At 40.3% G+C, this 19,569-nt stretch overlaps 1 protein-coding gene across 4 annotated transcripts in view; it reads left to right on the forward strand.

Moving 5' to 3' along the window:
- Positions 1-19,569, forward strand: part of KIF26B (kinesin family member 26B) — a 266,992-nt gene that overhangs the window by 57,463 nt on the left and 189,960 nt on the right. Inside the window, exon 1 of one of the 4 annotated variants that reach the window (XM_083604171.1) lies at positions 1,839-1,951. The exons of the other annotated variants lie outside the window; for them this stretch is intronic. Coding sequence (XP_083460297.1) covers positions 1,949-1,951 — 3 coding nt within the window. The 5' untranslated portion in view covers positions 1,839-1,948. Of the gene's footprint in view, positions 1-1,838; positions 1,952-19,569 lie in introns of those variants that run through there. 4 annotated transcript variants of the gene reach the window in all.

Consider the following 19,569-nt stretch of genomic DNA (forward strand, 5'->3'; position numbering starts at 1 on the left):
TATCTGTTTCCCCTCGAAACCATTGCACCGCAAAACAGTGTGACAACAACCAGATAGCCTGACAGGGTTTTGCTCTCTGTGTTCGTTAACTGATGGAGGTTGTGCTTGGTAGGATGCTGTTTATTGTCACCGGATTGCTGTGGCTATGTGAACGGAAGGTTACAGGCTGTATTTTATGAGGCCCAGCATGGGTTGTGTTGCATGCATGTATGTGTGTAATACAGAATATATCTTCTTTCTTTCTTTTTTCCTAGTAAAACTTGGGTTTGCTGTTTCCTAAGGAAGCATTTTGCCATTTAAAAATTCCCTATAAAACAATGTTTACAACCACTCCTTTGCCCTGTTTCAATAGTCATGAAATGAACACAGTCAATATTTTTTCCAAAACAAAACACCAGACTTTCATTTAATCAAGATGATTCATTAACAGGTGGTTGTGAAGTGGGATCAGGTGTGCATTAAGACCTGAAGGGTAGCAAATTTCCAAACAATACAAAGGCTAAGAATCCATAGAGCACTTACACTAGGACGATGCTGCTGAATTTAATGGAACTATTTCGTAAGTGGCTGCCTCAATCATTAATTAAAAGCTTTGGGGCCACATAGCTAGTACAGTTGCTGTTAAGTTGTGGGTGAACATATCAGACGACACAGCAATTCTTCAAACAGCTCTTGTTTATTCACAGGCCAGGACAGAACTGAACTGAAGGGCTCAGTCAGTCTACTTATATAGAGCTCCAGTACCACGTTACTGTAACAACTTTCTAAAACTATCCAATCACTGAACGTCACTTTTGATCCTTCATTTGCATAACTATCTACAGTATCCCCCTGCTGGCCCAGGGTGAGAACTTCAGTACATAACAGTTGCTGCTATTGTTTTCTAGAGCATCATCTATGTGTTGCTTTAAGGTAACATCAACAAAAAAGCGAGATCCATCCTGAGTGATTTGCAAACTAATTCTGATGGCAAGTGAACAAATGAAGGAATGGAATGGAATGGAAAGGAAAGGAAAGGAAGAAAAAAGGAAAAAAAGAGAGTGGTACAGTTAGAATGGGATGGGTATTTGCAAATTACTTTATAGATAACTCACAAATAGATCCCTATTTAGATAAAAAATGAACTGTGTTTGGAGCAGATTTCCTGCAAACAGGAGAACCTGGAAAGCTTCAGTATTGTAAGGTTTCAAGATATTTTTATATGCTGCAGTGAAAACCCCAGGCTTAGTGTGTTGTACACATAAGGATATTCTGCTCACCTGCTCCTGCTTCCTTCGGTTCTGCTTATGAAATTCAAAGAGTTCTCTAAAGTACTGATAGGGATATCAATCACATTCCATATTAGGTTACTAGCAAAAGAGAGCCATTAGCTTTAATATGTAATAACTGTGCCATGAAGATAATAACATAAAATCCAAGAAATGCAATTTAGAAAGGCTTTCTGCTCCAGCCTTGTGACTTCAGAAAATCTTTTATAATCCTATCCCCAGAGTCACAGAAAATCTTGTTTGCGGTATTCTTTCAACTTTGTTGGGGGCGTCTTACTGCATCTCAGGCTCATCATCTGTCTCAATCTCTCCCCATATAGGCCTGCTAAAGCAGATAGTACTTAAATATATATTTAATTTAATTTATTTACTCTATTTATATAAAACCACCCAATAACATTTGTTCCTGTGAGCATGAAATTATTAAAAAATACAATTAAAAGCACAACATCACAAAATAGAAATTTGTAGCAGAAAAAAACCAGTGTACCGAACAATGAAAGCAGGTAACTCTCAGATACAAGGGTCACATAACAATGGTTCAGAACACTAACAACACAGGTTCTTAGGGCACATCACACCCAAGATGCTACCACTAAGAAGGTCCTCTCCCTGGTAGCCAGCCATTTCACTTCACTTAATGGGGGCACATAGAGTGGGGCCTCTGAAGAGGATCTCACATGGTACAGTAATGTTACCTTGCCCATATTTTTAGTGGGACTCTCTCCCACTGATGTACTTCTATATCTGGGATTATGTCTGTGACTCTCTCCATGTCATCATCATAAACTGCACTGTTGAGTTTCACATGCTTCTCATTTTGCAATGGGCTGTCAGATGCAAAAAACATTTTGTGTTCTTATCCACCCTCTGTATGCTTAAGTGGGAATTTAGCCAAAGCAACAGTAAGTTGCTGTTAAAGGTAGGCTTTTAGCTATCACATATTTTTTTTAATCCATGCAGATTAAATTTGATCATGCATTTAACATAACGTCTAGCTTGGCTCATAGAAGCTATAAGTGCTTATCACTACAGTAGTACAGTAGTAATTTCAAAAAATTGAATTACAGAATTGTAGCTTCAGCATCTTAACTGGACTTTATTCCACAGTTACTCTTTCATAGCCTGTAACTATTATCTGGGGAATTTGTTGCTCTAACAGTTACTCCAGCTCTGTTTTTAATCAGCTGGAATGAAATATTGATGTAACCATTTAAGATCTGAAATCATTAACTGCAAACAATGGGATCCTTCTGCTCTCAGCTATATCAGCTACAGTAGTTTAAATATGGAGTAAGTTTACTGTAGCCACTAAAGTACTTAACTACTGATGCGTGATGCAATTTTGGGCCTTAGTTTCCATCTGTGGTGACGTTTTTGTCCACCTAGAATGAATAGCTATTGCTTAACATCAAAGATAGCAACAAGAAGAAAAATAAACATGAGCATGCACACTTGGACGAATTAAAAACTAGGTGGCAGCTGTTCAAGTGGTCGGGGAACTTGGTCTAAGACGATTCCACACTTCAGGATAACACAGTGGTACCTCTGGTTACAAACTTAATTCGTTCCAGAGGTCCGTTCTTAACCTGAAACCGTTCTTAATCTGAGGTACCACTTTAGCTAATGGGGCGTTCTTAACCTGAGGTACCACTTTAGCTCATGCTGGCGCACGATTTCTGTTCTCATCATGAGGTAAAGTTCTTAACCCGAGGTACTACTTCCAGGTTAGCAGAGTCTGTAACCTGAAGTGTTTGTAACCCGAGGTACCACTGTAGATAGTTTTTGATGACCATACTACAGTGATTACCTGTGGACTGAACAGATAGAATAAGAACTGCAAGATCACACAAAGGACCAGGATTCTGCTTTTCACAGTGGTCAACGAAATGCCTCTTAGCCATGCATGAAAAAAATCTTTGTACGCAGTTTATGGATTTCTGACAAATATTGCCTGTATGCGTGGAAGTTCCATTTCGTTATCCAGACTTTGGCTGCAATCCTAACCCAACATTTCTGGAAGTAAACTCAGTTGAATTCAGGTAGTCCTGACTAGGATTGCAGTTAAGTTGTTTTTTTGGCCTATCCTTTTAGAAAGCCCTCTCATGGCTAAACTACACATTACACTTAATTGTAGCGTGCTGCTACGCGTCTAGTTTTTCTTTAATTACAGACATATTGAGACTGCAGGACACAGGGGGCTGAATTTAGGCAAAACCTGTGCAGCTGTAAGGCTTCAAAAGGAAGCTCCCATTGGCAGCACCTCGTCTTTTCCCTTACATGCTTGGGTTTGGGTTTGTTTGATTTACATGTGCGGAAAAATATCAGGGTAGCAAATAGAAAATATAGATCCTACTCTAGGAATTATGGCATTGTAAAGATTCACTGTGGCCCAATCCCATCACTGACCCATGAATTCTGAAGTATGTGTGTATATATTCAATGGATAGTTAGATATAGTTGAGCAAATAATTGTTTTTTGTCAAAATCTGGAAACGGTAGATGGTAAAAGGCAAATGTCTTTTGTTTTTTGTTTTTTGTTCAGATGTGATCTGTAATTCAAGTAATTATAATCCAGTGTATCCCTGTGTGTGCGTTGTTGTTGTTTACTGTACCAAAGAATATGGTTTTGCAATATAATAGAAAAAGAGAAAATCAATACCTACCTTAAATGGGTCCAGCAGTCCAGTCCTGTACAGATTTAGGTGCATCAAATTCAGCAATTGGATCAGGTTGCATTTTTTCTAGTGAGCATAGATAGTTGTATCCCATTTTCTTCCCCTACTCACACACTTCCTGCGTAGCTTATGTGCATACAGATTGTGTGAACAGTTCCTTTGGAGCATAGATATGCCTACTCTAAAATTCGCTTGTTTGCTAACATAAAGGGGGAAATACATAGAAAACATGAAATAATATTCTTTGCAGGACAGGTGATTCTGATTTTCCACGTAAGTTTCCACATGCGTCTTAGACAGCAAGAACAAACTGACTTGACCTTCACAGCCTTTTTGTTCAATTATTTTAAAATCTCAGTGTGTTTCTATTGCAAAAGGGGAACCATTCTGTGGTTAATTTATTACCTGTGGTTTTCCATAACTGTTTCTCAAAGCCTCCTGGAGTAACTGTTTGTTTCACATATCAAAGGAAGTGAGATAAAATCTTGTTATGGTTTTATGTTTGTATTAAAATTTCTATTAACTCTCTTCCACAAGTGCAGCTTTAGATTAATTAGTTCTTCAAAGACCTTGAAAAGGTATTAATAAAAAAAATGGCTGGAGGAGAAAGGAGGTGTATTTCTCTAGATTTTATACTTTTTTTTCTTAAAGAAAAAATGCAATAGAAAATTAAGTATTTGAGGGGAATAGTAGCCACTGCCTGTTGCATTCTGTGTCTTTATGCAAATGAGGGGACTGTTACCTAGATCAAGAGTGAAGTGCAGTTCCAAATACTACCTAGCTCAGAATCTGAGGAATTTTCTACTAAAGCATTAGGAAATCTCTGCTTTTTATTTATTTAGGCTGTAATCCTACACCTAGTTTCCTAAGCACTATAGGATTTACTTCAGAGTAGACATGGATATAATTGCACTCCCACTAAACAGGCTCCTACGAAACTAACTTACAGGCATGATAGTAAGTTACAATAAAAATGCAACATCATAAAAATGAAAGCATAAAGTATCATAAAAATAACTCGTGTGGCCTCAGGATAATTTCTGATCCCTTCAGCTGCGCCCGCAAATGAAGATACCGGTTTGCATATGGCACAAATTGTATTCTCTTTTGCAAGTGAGGCAGAAGGCGGATGCACATATAGCATGCCAGGAAGTCTTGCTGGCATCCCTGCATGTACTTTATGAGAAAAGTGTTAGAGATGGGGGGAAATGCAGCAGTTGTGTTTCCTTGATGGTAATTCAAAATGGAAACAAAGGTTCACATGAACGCAGCATTCTTTACTTCCTGTATGTGAGACAGGGCTGTATTTATCTATAAAAATATTTATATACTGCCAGCTCATATAAAATGACAAGGTAAGGTAAAGGTAAAGGGACCCCTGACCATTAGGTCCAGTCGTGACCGACTCTGGGGTTGCGGCGCTCATCTGGCTTTATTGGCTGAGGGAGCCGGCGTACAGCTTCCGGGTCATGTGGCCAGCATGACTAAGCCGCTTCTGGCGAACCAGAGCAGCGCATGGAAACGCCGTTTACCTTCCTGCCTATTTATCTACTTGCACTTTGACGTGCTTTCGAACTGCTAGGTTGGCAGGAGCAGGGACCAAGCAATGGGAGCTCACCCCGTCGTGGGGATTCGAACTGCCGACCTTCTGATCGGCAACTCCTAGGCTCTGCGGTTTAACCCACAGCGGCACCCGCGTCCCAGCAAAATAACAAGGTGGTATACAGCAATAGATACAAGTACAATAAAACATTATAAAGATAGTACAAAGTAATTATTAAGAGGATCTGTACTTAAGGGTGCTAAGAGTTAGAAAGGCCCTGTTGCCCTCATAGAGCTACAAGTCTCCATGGTAGATTATTTGGAACCGCAATTAAGGAAATAATTGGAATCAAATGGCAATATAACACACGTGTGCAAAAAACTATCTACCATCTCCCTGCAAAGGGTGATGGAAAAGTGATTGACAGCCTATCCTCCCAAAGTAGTATGACCTTTGGCAGGAAACTTTATCTGACTTAGCCAACAATGTAAATTAGACAGAGGTGAAATAAAAAGCGATTACGGCAGGCAGCGGCGGAGGAAGCTGCTTGGGCACCTGGGGCGGGGCGAGCTACCCATAGGGGCAGGGCGCACCATAGGGCCTCCGGAGTCTGCCTGCCTCCTCCCACTCAGCCGCCCTATAGCTGGGAGGGAGGCAGTGGGTGGACCATTTGGGCAGTGCTGAGCCTGCTCACGGCCAAGCCACTGCTTCTCTCCCAGGAGAGACGTATGGCTCGGCATGCTGCAGGCCCCGCAGTGAGTGCATTTTGTCACGCTCCCTCAGTGGTGACACTCGGGGCGGCCCACACCCACTGCACCCCTCTTCCTCCGCCCCTGATGACAGAGACTTTTCCTTCTTACATTACTTCTAGTCTGGGAGAACCCAGACCACCTCTCATCTATCCTTTTGGTGAGTTCCCACAGTGTGTGCTTGCTCTCCCATTTTACTGTTTATTCATATGTGTGTCTTAATGATGAAAATTTAAGCCTTATTTATTAGATGTGTATGTGTTTTTGCTGCTGCAGTTCTCATTCCAGACAGGAGAAGTTTCTTTTGTTTTGTTTTGTTTCTCTCTCTCTCTCTCTCTGAAGGGTTCTCAGTATACTCTTCTGTATGTTTATGCTATATACCTGTTGGCTTATATGTTGTTATGGTTTTATTGTACGTTTATTTTGAAATAAAACACAAGGCGCCTGGGAGGAAAGAACAGGACAAGGCTTCCATCTTTCACTTCTCAGGTTTTGATTTTGCATTACCTTATGTTCAGGTTTCAAGGAAATTGGGTGTTTTCTCCTGTGAGCTACTCTGAATTGGAGTGAATTTGATTGTATGTAATAGCTCCATTACTTGGGCAGCATACGACAAACCAATCAAGACAACCCCCTTGGTGGTCTGCAGTTTCTCCCAGCTCACTACAAAGATATATTTTTTTTTTAAAAAAATCAGGTGAAAGGTCTTTCTCCACAGAAACATGTACACTCCCACCCATATGAAATATATCCTGTGCTTATCTGGGCAGAAATGGTCATGAAATTAACCTTTAATCATACTATTTGGAGGCCATTGTGCATTGTGACAAAGGTGTAGCATAATTTTTGATAGTGTTAGGGTCCTTTATTACAATTGTGAGCTATTTCAGGGTGCTGAGAAAAGTCCATTACTATATGGATTGAAATAAAGGCTTTTAGTTTTAAGTGGAAAACACCTGCTGATATCAATATTAGACTCTAATTGCAGACTACAGTTACATCTTATGGGAAAGAGTTTTAACACCTCTTAGCTCTGTAAATGCTCTCTTCTTCCGATCCATTCTGTGATCAGATTTGCAGTGATATCTAGAACACACACTAGTAATTAGGTTCAGGTATATGTGTTATTATCTCTCACATAGTCATATGATAGATACATTCCTGAAGTCTTTTTGCAAGTAGTTTAGTTCCTGAATAACATGTTAGTTAGACTTATGTGTGACATACGCTTTTTAAATGATGTATCTGACATAACTTGCCTTGATTTGGTTATTGGATTGCATTGTCCAGTCTTGCAAAACTAGAAATGGGATCTCATTGCCTTGGATTCTAAGAAAAAATTACTTTAGGAAGTTCGCAGAAGGCATTTATTTATTTATTTAATAAATATTATATGCAACTTGATTGTAGGAAAAATATCAAAGCAGTTTACAAAAAAAACAAAAACCCAATAAAATTTTCACTAAAAAATATAATTACAACCATAATTTAAAATGTACAGAAAGATAGAACCAAAATACAATACACTAAAAAAGATTAAAACCCATGCAAACTTTCTGAACACCTGGGTAATGTATTTTGCAGGCAGCAAAATACAGTGAAGGCACCTGTCTGTAGGCAGGGGGTTCTAGAAATTGCTGCCTCCTTGCATCCCCAACCACAATATGCAAATATTTTGCAATCTATTTAGTTGCTGTGATCCATGAAGCCCAAGGAGAAGCCTTGCCCAAGTCACTGTCTCTCTGCCTATTTCATCACATAGGCATGTTGTGAGTTGAAAGCACTGCACTAAACTCTTTGGGAAAAGAGCAAGATATAAAAATAATACATGTTCTCTTAAGTACAAAGCTTTAGGTTGAGAGTGGTAATCCTGGTTACGCTAATCTTCTTCCTAGTGCATGAAGCTTCCATGTTTAGACAAACACTTCAAATATGTGAGTGCTTTGGCCATATACTCCAACTTCCTTCATAAGTCCAAAGCACATTCACTGCTATTTTTCCTTCGTCTCATGCTGCTGCTATTACATTGAACGCAGGGCCCTTCTGTCCTTCCATGCAATTCAGATTGTGGAAGAATAATGACCGAAAAGTTCTACCAAGCCAAAATGGAAAAAAAACAACAACCAAAAATATAAGTGTAGGCCGACTTCTGAAACTGGCGATATTTCTGCCTCTCTTAGCAGTGTTGTGATGGGGTCTTGCAGATTGGCTCTCAGAAGCACAGATGTCTCACTCCAGACAAATTGCACTTTGTGTGGCCTAGACAAATTGTGTATGTGACATAAATGTGATAGTTTCCCATCCATTTTGTCATATAAGTAGTATACAGTGGTACCTCAGGTTACATACGCTTCAGGTTACAGGCTCCGCTAACCCAGAAATAGTGCTTCAGGTTAAGAACTTTGCTTCAGGATGAGAACAGAAATTGTGCTCCAGCAGCGTGGCGGCAGCAGGAGGCCCCATTAGCTAAGTGGTCCTTCAGGTTATGAACAGGTTCGGGTTAAGAACGAACCTCCTGAACGAATTAAGTACTTAACCTGAGGTAACACTGTATATCACAATATGATTTAATTTTTTTGAATTTTAAATTGTTGTAACCTGCTAGTGAAGGTCGTGTAATAACTTGAATCCAACCAACCAACCAACCAACAACAATAATCTAAAAATGATTGTAGGTCCTTCCCTGGTTCACCTAAGACATTGTTTGTTTGATGCTGCTAGATGTCAGGTGATTTCAGAGTATGGGTAGCAACAAAGATCTATCTTAATAATCTTCCAAATTGTAGCCAATTTATCTAGAACTAACACCCCACCCCCCACAATGATGGGAGCAATCCTATGCACAAGATGCTGGCATTTAGGAAAGCCAGCAAAAAGGTAGACCAGCTCCAACCCACATTCAGCAGTGGGGTGGCTGCTGCTGCTTTGCCTAAGCCTGGCAAACAAGCCTTCAAAGTAGTATTTTATACTGGGTTGCCAGGTCACGTGACTTGAGCTGAATAGTCTTAGAATCCAGCCTAAGTCCCCCACTCTCTAGTCCTGCGACTGCCATGCTCTCAGAACACCTACTTTTGGAGACTTACACCAGCCTTGGTTTAGCAAGCTTCAGCTCAGCTGAATGAGCAAGTTGGGCGTATCTTTGGCTGAGGCAGGGTTAGGGACTTAATGCTAGTTGAGCCTAGTTGAGCTGGGAATCCGGCAGCTAAACTGGAGGTCCACTACACCCCATACTGCTCATCCCAGTGGATCTTACCATAGGATTGCCCCCTAAAACGGTTATGTCTGCTTTTTGAAGCATAGATAATTTTCTATATATCTGAAACCCGGAATGTCAACAGTGCTGGGATAATGCCAGATTGATTTTAATTTCTGAATCACTTGATTGATTAAAAGCAAGAAAGTTAATTGTCCCCATGGGAGAACAATGGGGAAACATAAGTAAGCTATTGAAGGAAATTGCAGACAAGCAGGGATGTAATCCTAATGCTATTTTAGTAAAGGGAAACTCAGTCTTTTAAAACGAAATCTAAGGTTTGGTTCTAAGTCTTTCAAACAATGGGGTCATTTTAACAGCATCTAGACTTTCACTTCTGCCATCTGACTTCAGTGTAAACTGTTTGTGGTTGGAGGCAAAAATAGCAGATCCTTTCAGAGTTCCTGAAAGATTAGTTATTTGGGGGCTCACATTTTACAGATGATGGCTAATGTGGTTGGATGTTTATAGTGTTTGAAAGACCGTTGCATGTTTATGGTGAAATTTAATAAAAAAAAAAATGGGGGGGGGAGATAGTTAATGTGCTTTAGATTAGTATAACTTGAGGTTTTGGCTTGGGGTATGCTTATAAACCTAATCACTTGCAGAAATCCTTAATTTAATACTGGGACATATTTTTTTCCATCAACAAATATGAGATACAGCATTGTCTTATTTTTAGCAGACTTCATCTATTCTTCATTGGGAGTTGCACAAATTCTGCCAATGAAAGTCCATGAGCCAGAAGCACTTTCGAAAAGGAATGTGAAAGGCTAGTTGAACTGGACTTCCGCATCATTATTTGTTTGATTGAAGGAACCAGTAGGCATTTAGGTCAGAAGTATGGCTAGTGTGAGTTATCCTTTTGCAGGTGCATGGACTTATGTGCTGATGAATATCACACTCACTCTCATGTGCTATTATTTTTATTATTTATTAAATCTGTACACTGCCCTTCATCTGAAGATACCAGGGTGGTTCACAACAGAAAAATACAAAATGAGAATGGTACCTCGGGTTACATACGCTTCAGGTTACATACGCTTCAGGTTACAGACTCCGCAAACCCAGAAATAGTACCTCGGGTTAAGAACTTTGCTTCAGGATGAGAACAGAAATCGTGCTCCGGTGGCGCAGCAGCAGGAGGAGGCCCCATTAGCTAAAGTGGTGTTTCAGGTTAAGAACAGTTTCAGGTTAAGAACGGACCTCTGGAACGAATTAAGTACTTAACCCGAGGTTCCACTGTACATAAAACGAAAGCAAATTAATAACCCCACTCCACAAACACATTGAGAAAGCTGTAGAATGTTAGCCAAATGTCTGGTTGAAGAGAGACAATGTTCTCTTTGAACATTTTTGCCTGGCACCTAAAGATATGTAGTGAAGGTGCCAGGCGAGCCTCCCGAGGGAGAGCATTCGATAAATGGGGAGCCACTGCAGAAAAGGCCCGTTCTTGTGTTGCCCCCCTCTAGACCTCTCACAGAGGAGACACACAAAGAAGGGCCTCACGTGAAGATTGCAGAGAACCCATGTGCAAGTATTTCTGTGTGCCTGCAGCCTATTCCCTGCTGCTGCCTGCAGCCTATTCCCTGTTGTTGAGTGTAATAATCTAGGGGAGGGGTTCTTGGGAGCCTTAGGAAGGGGCTAATTTTTTTTGAGATCCACGAGCAACAGAATGGTTGTGCAGGAACAGCGCTAGTCAAGACATGGTAGTGGACAGAGGGAGATTGGCTTTATCTGCTGGCAGTTATGGACACAATTATCTGTTTATATTTAATTCATCTCTGGAAATCACTCGTTTCTTTGCAGTTTCCCTTTGGCAAGGAGTTCCATAATTCAGCTTTCCACAAGCTATGTACAGAAATAGGCTCTGAGAGTGTTGTTGATTCAGTCTTCTCATTCTAGGCAGAATTTAAGTATATGTAGATACTGCCCTTAATTTTTATGAAGAACACCAAACTAAGGGTAATTATACAATTAAAGATTCCAGAATCCCTCTTGACCAGCTTTGGAATGTGTGCAACTTATAGACTCAGGATAAACCTGGGAGTAGGGGCATGTGCTTTGTGGTTATAGGGGGCAGTGTCATGTAGTAACGAAGAGGCCCCAGTCCTGTGGTTATCCAGTATTTCTTGTAAAAGAAACATTTCAGCCTGGGGGTGCAGAGTGCCATACTGTACATGTTTGGGGCTGATCTGCCCTGTGCATAAATATTTCTTCTCTCAACTTGTAGGATTATGTTAACATAAGTAAGTGCTACAAGGGAAGATATTAATCCAAAAATCTGAGAGGCTAGAATGGCCTGTAGCTTTTGCTTGGTAGGCAAGCAATATTCAGAATATGCTGCTAACACAATTACCATTCAGAATGGAGTTTAGTCCACAATGGAGTATTAAAACTTACAATGAAAATATAACAGAAAAAAATAAAAATTTCAGACCCTCTCTAGGAAATGATGCAATGTGAATGTTCCATCTGTGCACATTTAATCACAATTTAAAACAACAGCCTGGAGGTTTCAATATGTAGTTTAAAATACACACACTTCTACAACGCTACATAGAAACACACGTTTTTATTTCAGAATTTTATTTGCCCTCAGTTTTGGATAATGAATACAAAATCATTTACTTTCACTAACCATGAATTTTGAGATCGTGATCTGGTAAAAATATTGCTGTGGTGTTAGCTTCCAAAGCAAACATGGCAACCCCACTCCCCAACTTCCAGGGGCAGTTCTGAGATTTGGCCAGTTGGTTCTCCGGGAACAGTAATACCTGTGAGTCATTGCAAAATGCTTAGAGAGGGTGGTGAGTTGGAGAGCTAAAGGGTCTAGAAAACTTGTGGTAATGACCAGAATCACTAAAACTTAACATTTAGTTGTACGGTATGTTATTCATAGCCCCCATCCAACAGTCATCATCCACCTGGAAGCATCTCTGGAGCATAGTGAGAGTGCCAAGGTCTATATGACTATAAAGCCTGTTTAAATTGGTAGTGTATATATTAACTGAGAATATCCTCTGCCATTGCTTACAGCCCAAGCCAGCCTACACACAGGAGTGCAAATACAGATGCGAGTCCATCTATCATCAATATACACAAAATAGGAAGTGATTTTTCTTGGCCAAGATCACAAAGATTGCACATGATCAGTTCTATCTATCTATCTATCTATCTATCTATCCATCCATCTATCTATCTATCTATCTATGGTCTCACAAGACACCTGGCTCTTGTGATTATTTTTAGCCACAAAATCTACCTTCATTTCAGGAGATTTTGCGAGTGAGGATGCTGGGTGCCAAGTTTGATTTGAGTACTGTCAAGGGAAGTCAGCTGAGATAACCTGCTGCCACTTGAATTTAAAGAGGACTGCTTTCCTCAGAATGCTAGATTAATTGCAGAGAAGCTCAGGGGAAAAAGAAAGTGTTTGCAGGTCTAATCAATGAGATTAATAAATGGGGATATAGCAGTGCCCAAGGCTACCCGGAGCACGGAGAGCACTTTTCTTTCAGGTGCCAGCCCACCACCCTCCGTTTAATCCTTGACTCTTGGGTACATAGCCAGCACTGTAATGCTGAATTGTGATGGGAGATTTTGATCTTTACAAATAGTTGGGAGTCTATTCTCTGAGCCCCCGTTCCTACTCCTCTTCCTCCCCCTGCCCTTACTTGATTAGAGAACTTTCCAGCTGACTCTGTAACCCAAGTAGGAGTGTATTTTGATTTGAGGCCTAGGTGGGTAAGATTACCAGCTATACTGAAAGCTTTTCTTCTTGTTCTTTCCCCCCTCCCCAATTGTCAGGAGCAGGGAGTGGGGGCACTTGGGGAATATTTTGGAAGAGATTTGTAATCTTAGTCTTCCTTGGACCACACAAGTCAAGAAGCCGTTCCTCCATTCAGACTTGTCAGCAGTTGACTTAATCAGAGTCGAGCTGGGGCTGGAGTGACGGTATGTTTTCAGCCCACACTTGAAGATAAGCAGTACAGGGCCAGTGAGAGTGTGTTGTTTTGTAACAGGAGCTCGTTCTGGGTCTCTCCCCTGTGCTCTGCCTTAAGGATCTGGTGTGTGTGATGTGTTTTGTGTGAGTGGGAGGGAAGTGGTAAAGGCTCTCGGCTCTGAATGGGCTCTTTCAGTCCTGTCAGGCTTACCACTTATGAGCATTCATGCCCTGAATTAGTCAAATAGGCTAAGGAATAATTTTTATGAGGCAGCAAATGGATCGGATACTTTGGCCATCACTAGTTATCAGGGGCAAATGCTGTGAGAGGCATTTGAGTGCATAAGCATCTCTTTCAGACTTTCTCTTGAAAGAAAGAACAACTCTGATATTCTGCAAAGAGGGCCTAATCATGGCACAAACTTCACAGCAAAGAAATAAAAGGGTGGTCTTGCTGTGCTATAGCAAAGGATCATTAAAGACTGGGGAAAGTGTGGTGACCAGGTGGAACAGAAGAGATGGCTTCTGTACCAGTCACTAGCTTGTCAAGGCACAGAAAATTTCCTCTAAGCCACCATGATTGAATGTACAGGTTAGGCTGCCATTTGTCTGTCTCAGGAGACCATGGAAGCGTGCGCCTTCAGGGGTGGTCAAAATGTTGGAGAGTTACAGCAACTGCTGTGACTGTAGAGACCGATACGGGATAGACATGTTTTGTTGCAGCTGGGGCAGATGAAGGTGTCCAGTTCTCCTGATGCAGGTGTACCATAGTGTTTCTTCTTCTCCACTCCTCCAAAAGATTATTCCTCCTCCGGTCACTGATGTGGACACAAGACCTGACTGTCTGTCTCCAAGTCTGACCATCTGCAAGGGATTCCCACATGTCAGGGTTGCCAACCTTCGGGTCATGTTTGCAGACATCTCATAATGCAGAGTTGGTATGCCAACAGGCATGGTACTGAAAACCAGCTTCCCACATTAAGATGAATGTTTTGCCGAGAATGTTATTTTTGTTTCAAACATTGCAGATTGTGGATAAAATGGACTGTTTCAAGAGGTGGCAGAAAGACATATCTAGATTTGTCTGGCAGGGCAAAAAGCCCAGAAGAAAATTTAAGATATTAACTAATGCAAAAGAAAGAGGGGGGTTTGCCCTGCCAGACTTAAAACTGTATTATGAATCAGCGGCTTTTTGCTGGCTGAAAAACTGGCTACTTCTTGAGAACACAGACATTTTGGATCTGGAAGGGTTTAATAACAGGTTTGGTTGGCATGCATATATATGGTATGACAAGGTAAAAATTCACAAAGGTTTCAAATACCATATTGTTAGGAAAGCACTATATAATGTTTGGATTCGGTATAAAGATCTGTTGGAAAACAAAACCCCTAGGTGGCTGTCACCAATGGAAGCTAAGGAAGTGAAAAAACTTAATATGGAATCTAAATGGCCAAAATATTGGGAAATTATAGAACAAGAGGAGGGAAAAGTGAAACTATAGAGTTATGAGAAATTGAAGTCTAAAGTAAGAGACTGGCTTCATTATTACCAGATAAATGAAGTATTCAAACAGGACAGGAAAATTGGCTTTCAGGTGGAGAGATCAAAATTAGAAACAGAATTGTTGGAACCCAATACTAAGAATTTGTCAAGAATGTACAACTTGCTGTTGAAATGGTATACACAGGATGAGACGGTTAAATCAGCTATGATTAAATGGGCACAAGATATTGGTCATGACATTATGTTTGCTGACTGGGAACAGTTATGGACCACCGGTATAAAGTTTACGGCATGTAATGCCTTAAGAGAGAATATTATGAAAATGATTTATAGGTGGTACATGACCCTAGTCAAGCTTGCAAAAATTTATCATTTGCCCAATAATAAATGCTGGAAATGTAATGAAACTGAAGGTACTTTCTACCACCTTTGGTGGACGTGCCCAAGGATCAAGGTCTTCTGGGAAATGATCTATAATGAAATTAAGAAGGTTCTTAAGTGTAACTTTCATAAGAAACCAGAGGCCTTTCTCCTGGGCATGGTAGGCCAATTGGTGTCAAGGAAAGATAGGATGTTTTTTATGTATGCTACAACAGCAGCAAGAGTTCTTTTAGCAAAGTATTGGAAGACACAAGAACTACCCACGCTGGAAGAGTGGCAGACGAAGGTGATAGACTATATGGGACTGGCTGAGATGACTGGCAGAATCCGCGACCAAGGAAAAGAGACGGTGGAAGAAGATTGGAAGAAATTTAAAGTTTATCTTAAGAACTGTTGTAAAATTAATGAGTGCTAAAATGTCATGGGTAATGTAAAACAGAATTGCAGCGATAAATGATTGGGTAAGAGTAAAAGGATTAAAGAAAGTGAATCATGAGTAATTGAAATTAGGGGTTGCTGAAAAAGTTTAAAACAGGGATGCAGAAAAGGGAGGTATGGGGAAGTCGTTGAAATAAGGCTTAAGAAAAAGAGGTTATGAAATTATACGTGTTTATATGTTTGTTTGTCTATGTATTGTTAGTTGTAAAGTGTTTTAATTTATGTTGGAAAATCAATAAAAATTTATTTTAAAAAAAATGAAAACCAGCTTCCCACAGAGGAAGCTTCCTTGAGGGTCCTGCCACATTCCATTCTGTGGACATGACCCAGCCAGCGTAGACGTCACTGAGACAGGAGTGCAAACATGCTGGGAATGTGAGCTTAGGAGAGGACATTTTTTATGCCCAAAATCTTTCTGATGCAGCTCATATGGAAGGCATTAAGGCGTTTCTCCTGGCAATTATAAGTTGCCCACATCTGACTACCATAAAGCAGTGTGCTTTAGCCATTAACATCACAGTCTCCCATACCCTCTTGGAGATGCGACCTATTGCTGTAACTGCCTTGCCAATACGCTTGTCCAACTCAGCATCAATGGAAAGCTTGCTGATTATGGTGGAGCCCAGTTGTACAAAATGCTCTACCACCTTAATCATGTGGTCACCAGTGCAGATGTGTGCATCTGGTCTATTGCATCTGGTCCACTGGCAAGCCATTGGAAGGCACATCAGATGAATTTTCCTTGGTGAGATTTGTCACATAATGCTTTTACTAGCAGACCAGGGTGTCAATAATGTAATAACTTATATGTTTATATAGCATTGTTTTGAGTAGTATTACTACTGGAATCTGGGTATCTATTTCTGGCATCTACAGCAGTGGGTGGGCAGAAGATGATCAGGATCTATTCATAGATCTTTGGGGGAATTCCAATAGACCAGCAAAGGTTTCTGATTCCCGGTTGTTTAACAACAGGACTCCCCTCCTAATTAGAGCACTGTTGAAATAAAGTAAGTTTGGAGTAGTTACAAATGCATTTTGGGTTACGAGGATTGTGAATGAAGCTCAAAACAAATTTCAGTACTCAACAGCTGTTCAGAGGCACCATGTTCTTAATTCTAATTGCAGCTGACTCTTAACTGGTGGATCTTGGGGTTTATGTAGAACATAAAACAGACCCTACAAACTTGAAGTCTGCTGTTCTCTGATATACAGAATCATCCCCCCTCCATTATTCAATGTCGATCTCTCTATGTCTTGGCTCCCACTGTCAGGCTTGGAACTCGAAGTCTCACCACAGTTGTTATGTTTAAACATTTTACTAAAAAATCAGTACAGCATCCCAACAGGTTACAAGTTTTTAAGGCATTGACAATGCTCTACAATACATGGCTAGGCATATGTTAAGTTATTGTTCTAACAACTGACGCACCCTTGTGTTCTGCTTTTGAAGAATGGGGCAACCACAGCTATTTGCGTGTTTGGATTTGCCATTGTTGAAATAACACCAACAATGTGGCTAGCTATGAGGAAATGTAAAATATTTCAAGAGATGTTAAAATCTCATTTGCACTCTTGTTCAATCACAACACCTCTTTGAGTTGCATTGATTTTTTTTAATCAATGCATCAGGACCCATTCATGCATCTAAGATGTTCAGTGCATATACTTATACATGTAAGCTGTGAAACAAATCTTTGCAATATGTGTTTTATACAAGTACATTTGTCAAGGAGTTGGGGCAGTCTCTGACTCCTTGAAGCCCAAGTGTGCTGCCATGTAATTATTACAATCAGATATTTGGCTGTACAGGCATGAAATTTGGCTTGTGAGCTCTCCCTTCCCATCTCTTCTAGCATGGCTGTGAGGTGAGATCAGAAGCATTTGTTTCCATTTTCAACTAACTGCTGTTACTCATTATGTACAAACCCAGACAAACTGTGGTTCATGTTAACTATGTTTTAGCCAATGTGATAACCTCCAGATGTTGTTGGATTCCATCTCCCATCAGCGTGAGCCGGCATGACTAATGGTCTGGGATGATAGAATATAGAATTCAAAAGTATCTGGAGGGCATGATGTTTGCTATCCCTAGTTTAAGGGGGGAAAAACCTTAAACTATGGTTGATGAACCTGACTTGTTTTGCTGGCCAAAACATAGTTTGGTGTTACATGCAAACCATTCCAATGTATGAAATGTCCTAGACTAGAGAATTGTTATTGCTTATTACTTCCCCTTAAAATATTTACAGCATACTGCAATGCAGTGCAATATATCAGCGCGCGCGCGCGCACACACACACACACACACAAGAATTACATAATTTCACATTTAAATTCCTTTGGCCAGCACTATCATTAAAGTTATAATTATAGTTCCTATTACAAATTGAGTTAATGATAGCGTGAAAAATGTTAGATGCTTGATTAGATATATACAAGTGTAGCACTAGAATGCTAAATGAAAAGGAGCCAAGTGATTAGATGAAAATAATATGGTTTCTACTGAAAAGTGCTATGGCACTAATCCTTCATCAAGAATAGTATAAGGTGTTAACTTAATTGGCTCAAGCAGACTAATTCTCTTCACCACCATCTATTCTTTCTTTCTTTCTTTCTTTCTTTCTTTCTTTCTTTCTTTCTTTCTTTCTTTCTTTTTCTTTCTAAAAACTGACTCTCTAAATGTTATGTGAACCAGCTGTCAACATATCCTGCATATCCACAGAGTCATTGAGCTAGGGTCGTACTTTGGCTGGTTTTGGATATATAGTTAAAAGCCCCTTTCTTTTGAGTTGCAAATAAACTTCTTTGTCCTCCTAGTATGCAGAAACCATTGCCTTATTTTTGGGTGGTTCCAGGTTTCTTCCAAACATAGGTGCTGGACCACACTAGTTTGGTATTAGATGGAGTTATGATAGTGGCATTAGATTATAGTTATGGATTCTTCTCAGTCTTGTTTATTCTCCATGGGTAGAAATCTTTTCCTGAATTTCTATGTGGTAGCCTTCTCAAGCTCCATTTGCCTAAAAATTCCCACCAGGTTTTCTTTTTTGAGTTTAACTTTGGAAATTGGGTTCTGGCTGAATTTATAATAAAAGAATGCTCAGTAGGAAAGCATGAGATAACTTTGCAGAAAGCAGTGAGATATTTTAGTCTGTACAAGGTCTGTGGGATTATTAAAAAAGGAAAGAAAAAAGTAATAGGCCAACAGCTATAGCTAAGAACATAAGAAGAGCCTTCTAAATCAGGCAAGTGGCCCAAACTGGTCCAGCATCCTGTTCCCAAGGTGGCCAGTCAGATGTCTGGGAGAAGCATGCAAACAGGATTAAAGTGCAACAGTACTCTGCCCACCTGTGATTCCCAGCAACTGCTGTTCAGAGGCATAATATCTCTGACAGTGGAGGTTAAACCTGACCAGGCATGGCTAGTAGCTGTGGATAGCCTGATCCTCCATGCTGAATCCTCTTTTACAGGCATCCAAGTTGGTGGGCATCACTGCCTCCTGTGGAGCAAACTGCTTCTCCATAGTATAAGAAGAGTGGGACAGTTGGGTTAATGCCGAAGATGCAGTTGTAACTTTTCGAAGGGCCCATCCTTTCCTAATATTTCTTCCTTCTGGAATGCCGTGTCTATATGACTATAATGGATTCAGGCCATTGTCAAAGAAAGACATCATTATTGCCTACATTTTTTTTATCACCTCCACATTTTGACACCTGCTGGTCGTTAACAATGACGCTATTCCATTTTCTTAGAAAATAAACATCAGCCCAGATTGGGTATGAGATTCCAGAAGTTACAGCTGCCTGCTG

Source organism: Podarcis filfolensis (assembly GCF_964270895.1).
Source record: "Podarcis filfolensis genome assembly, chromosome: 3".
Classification (NCBI taxonomy): Eukaryota; Metazoa; Chordata; class Lepidosauria; order Squamata; family Lacertidae; genus Podarcis; species Podarcis filfolensis.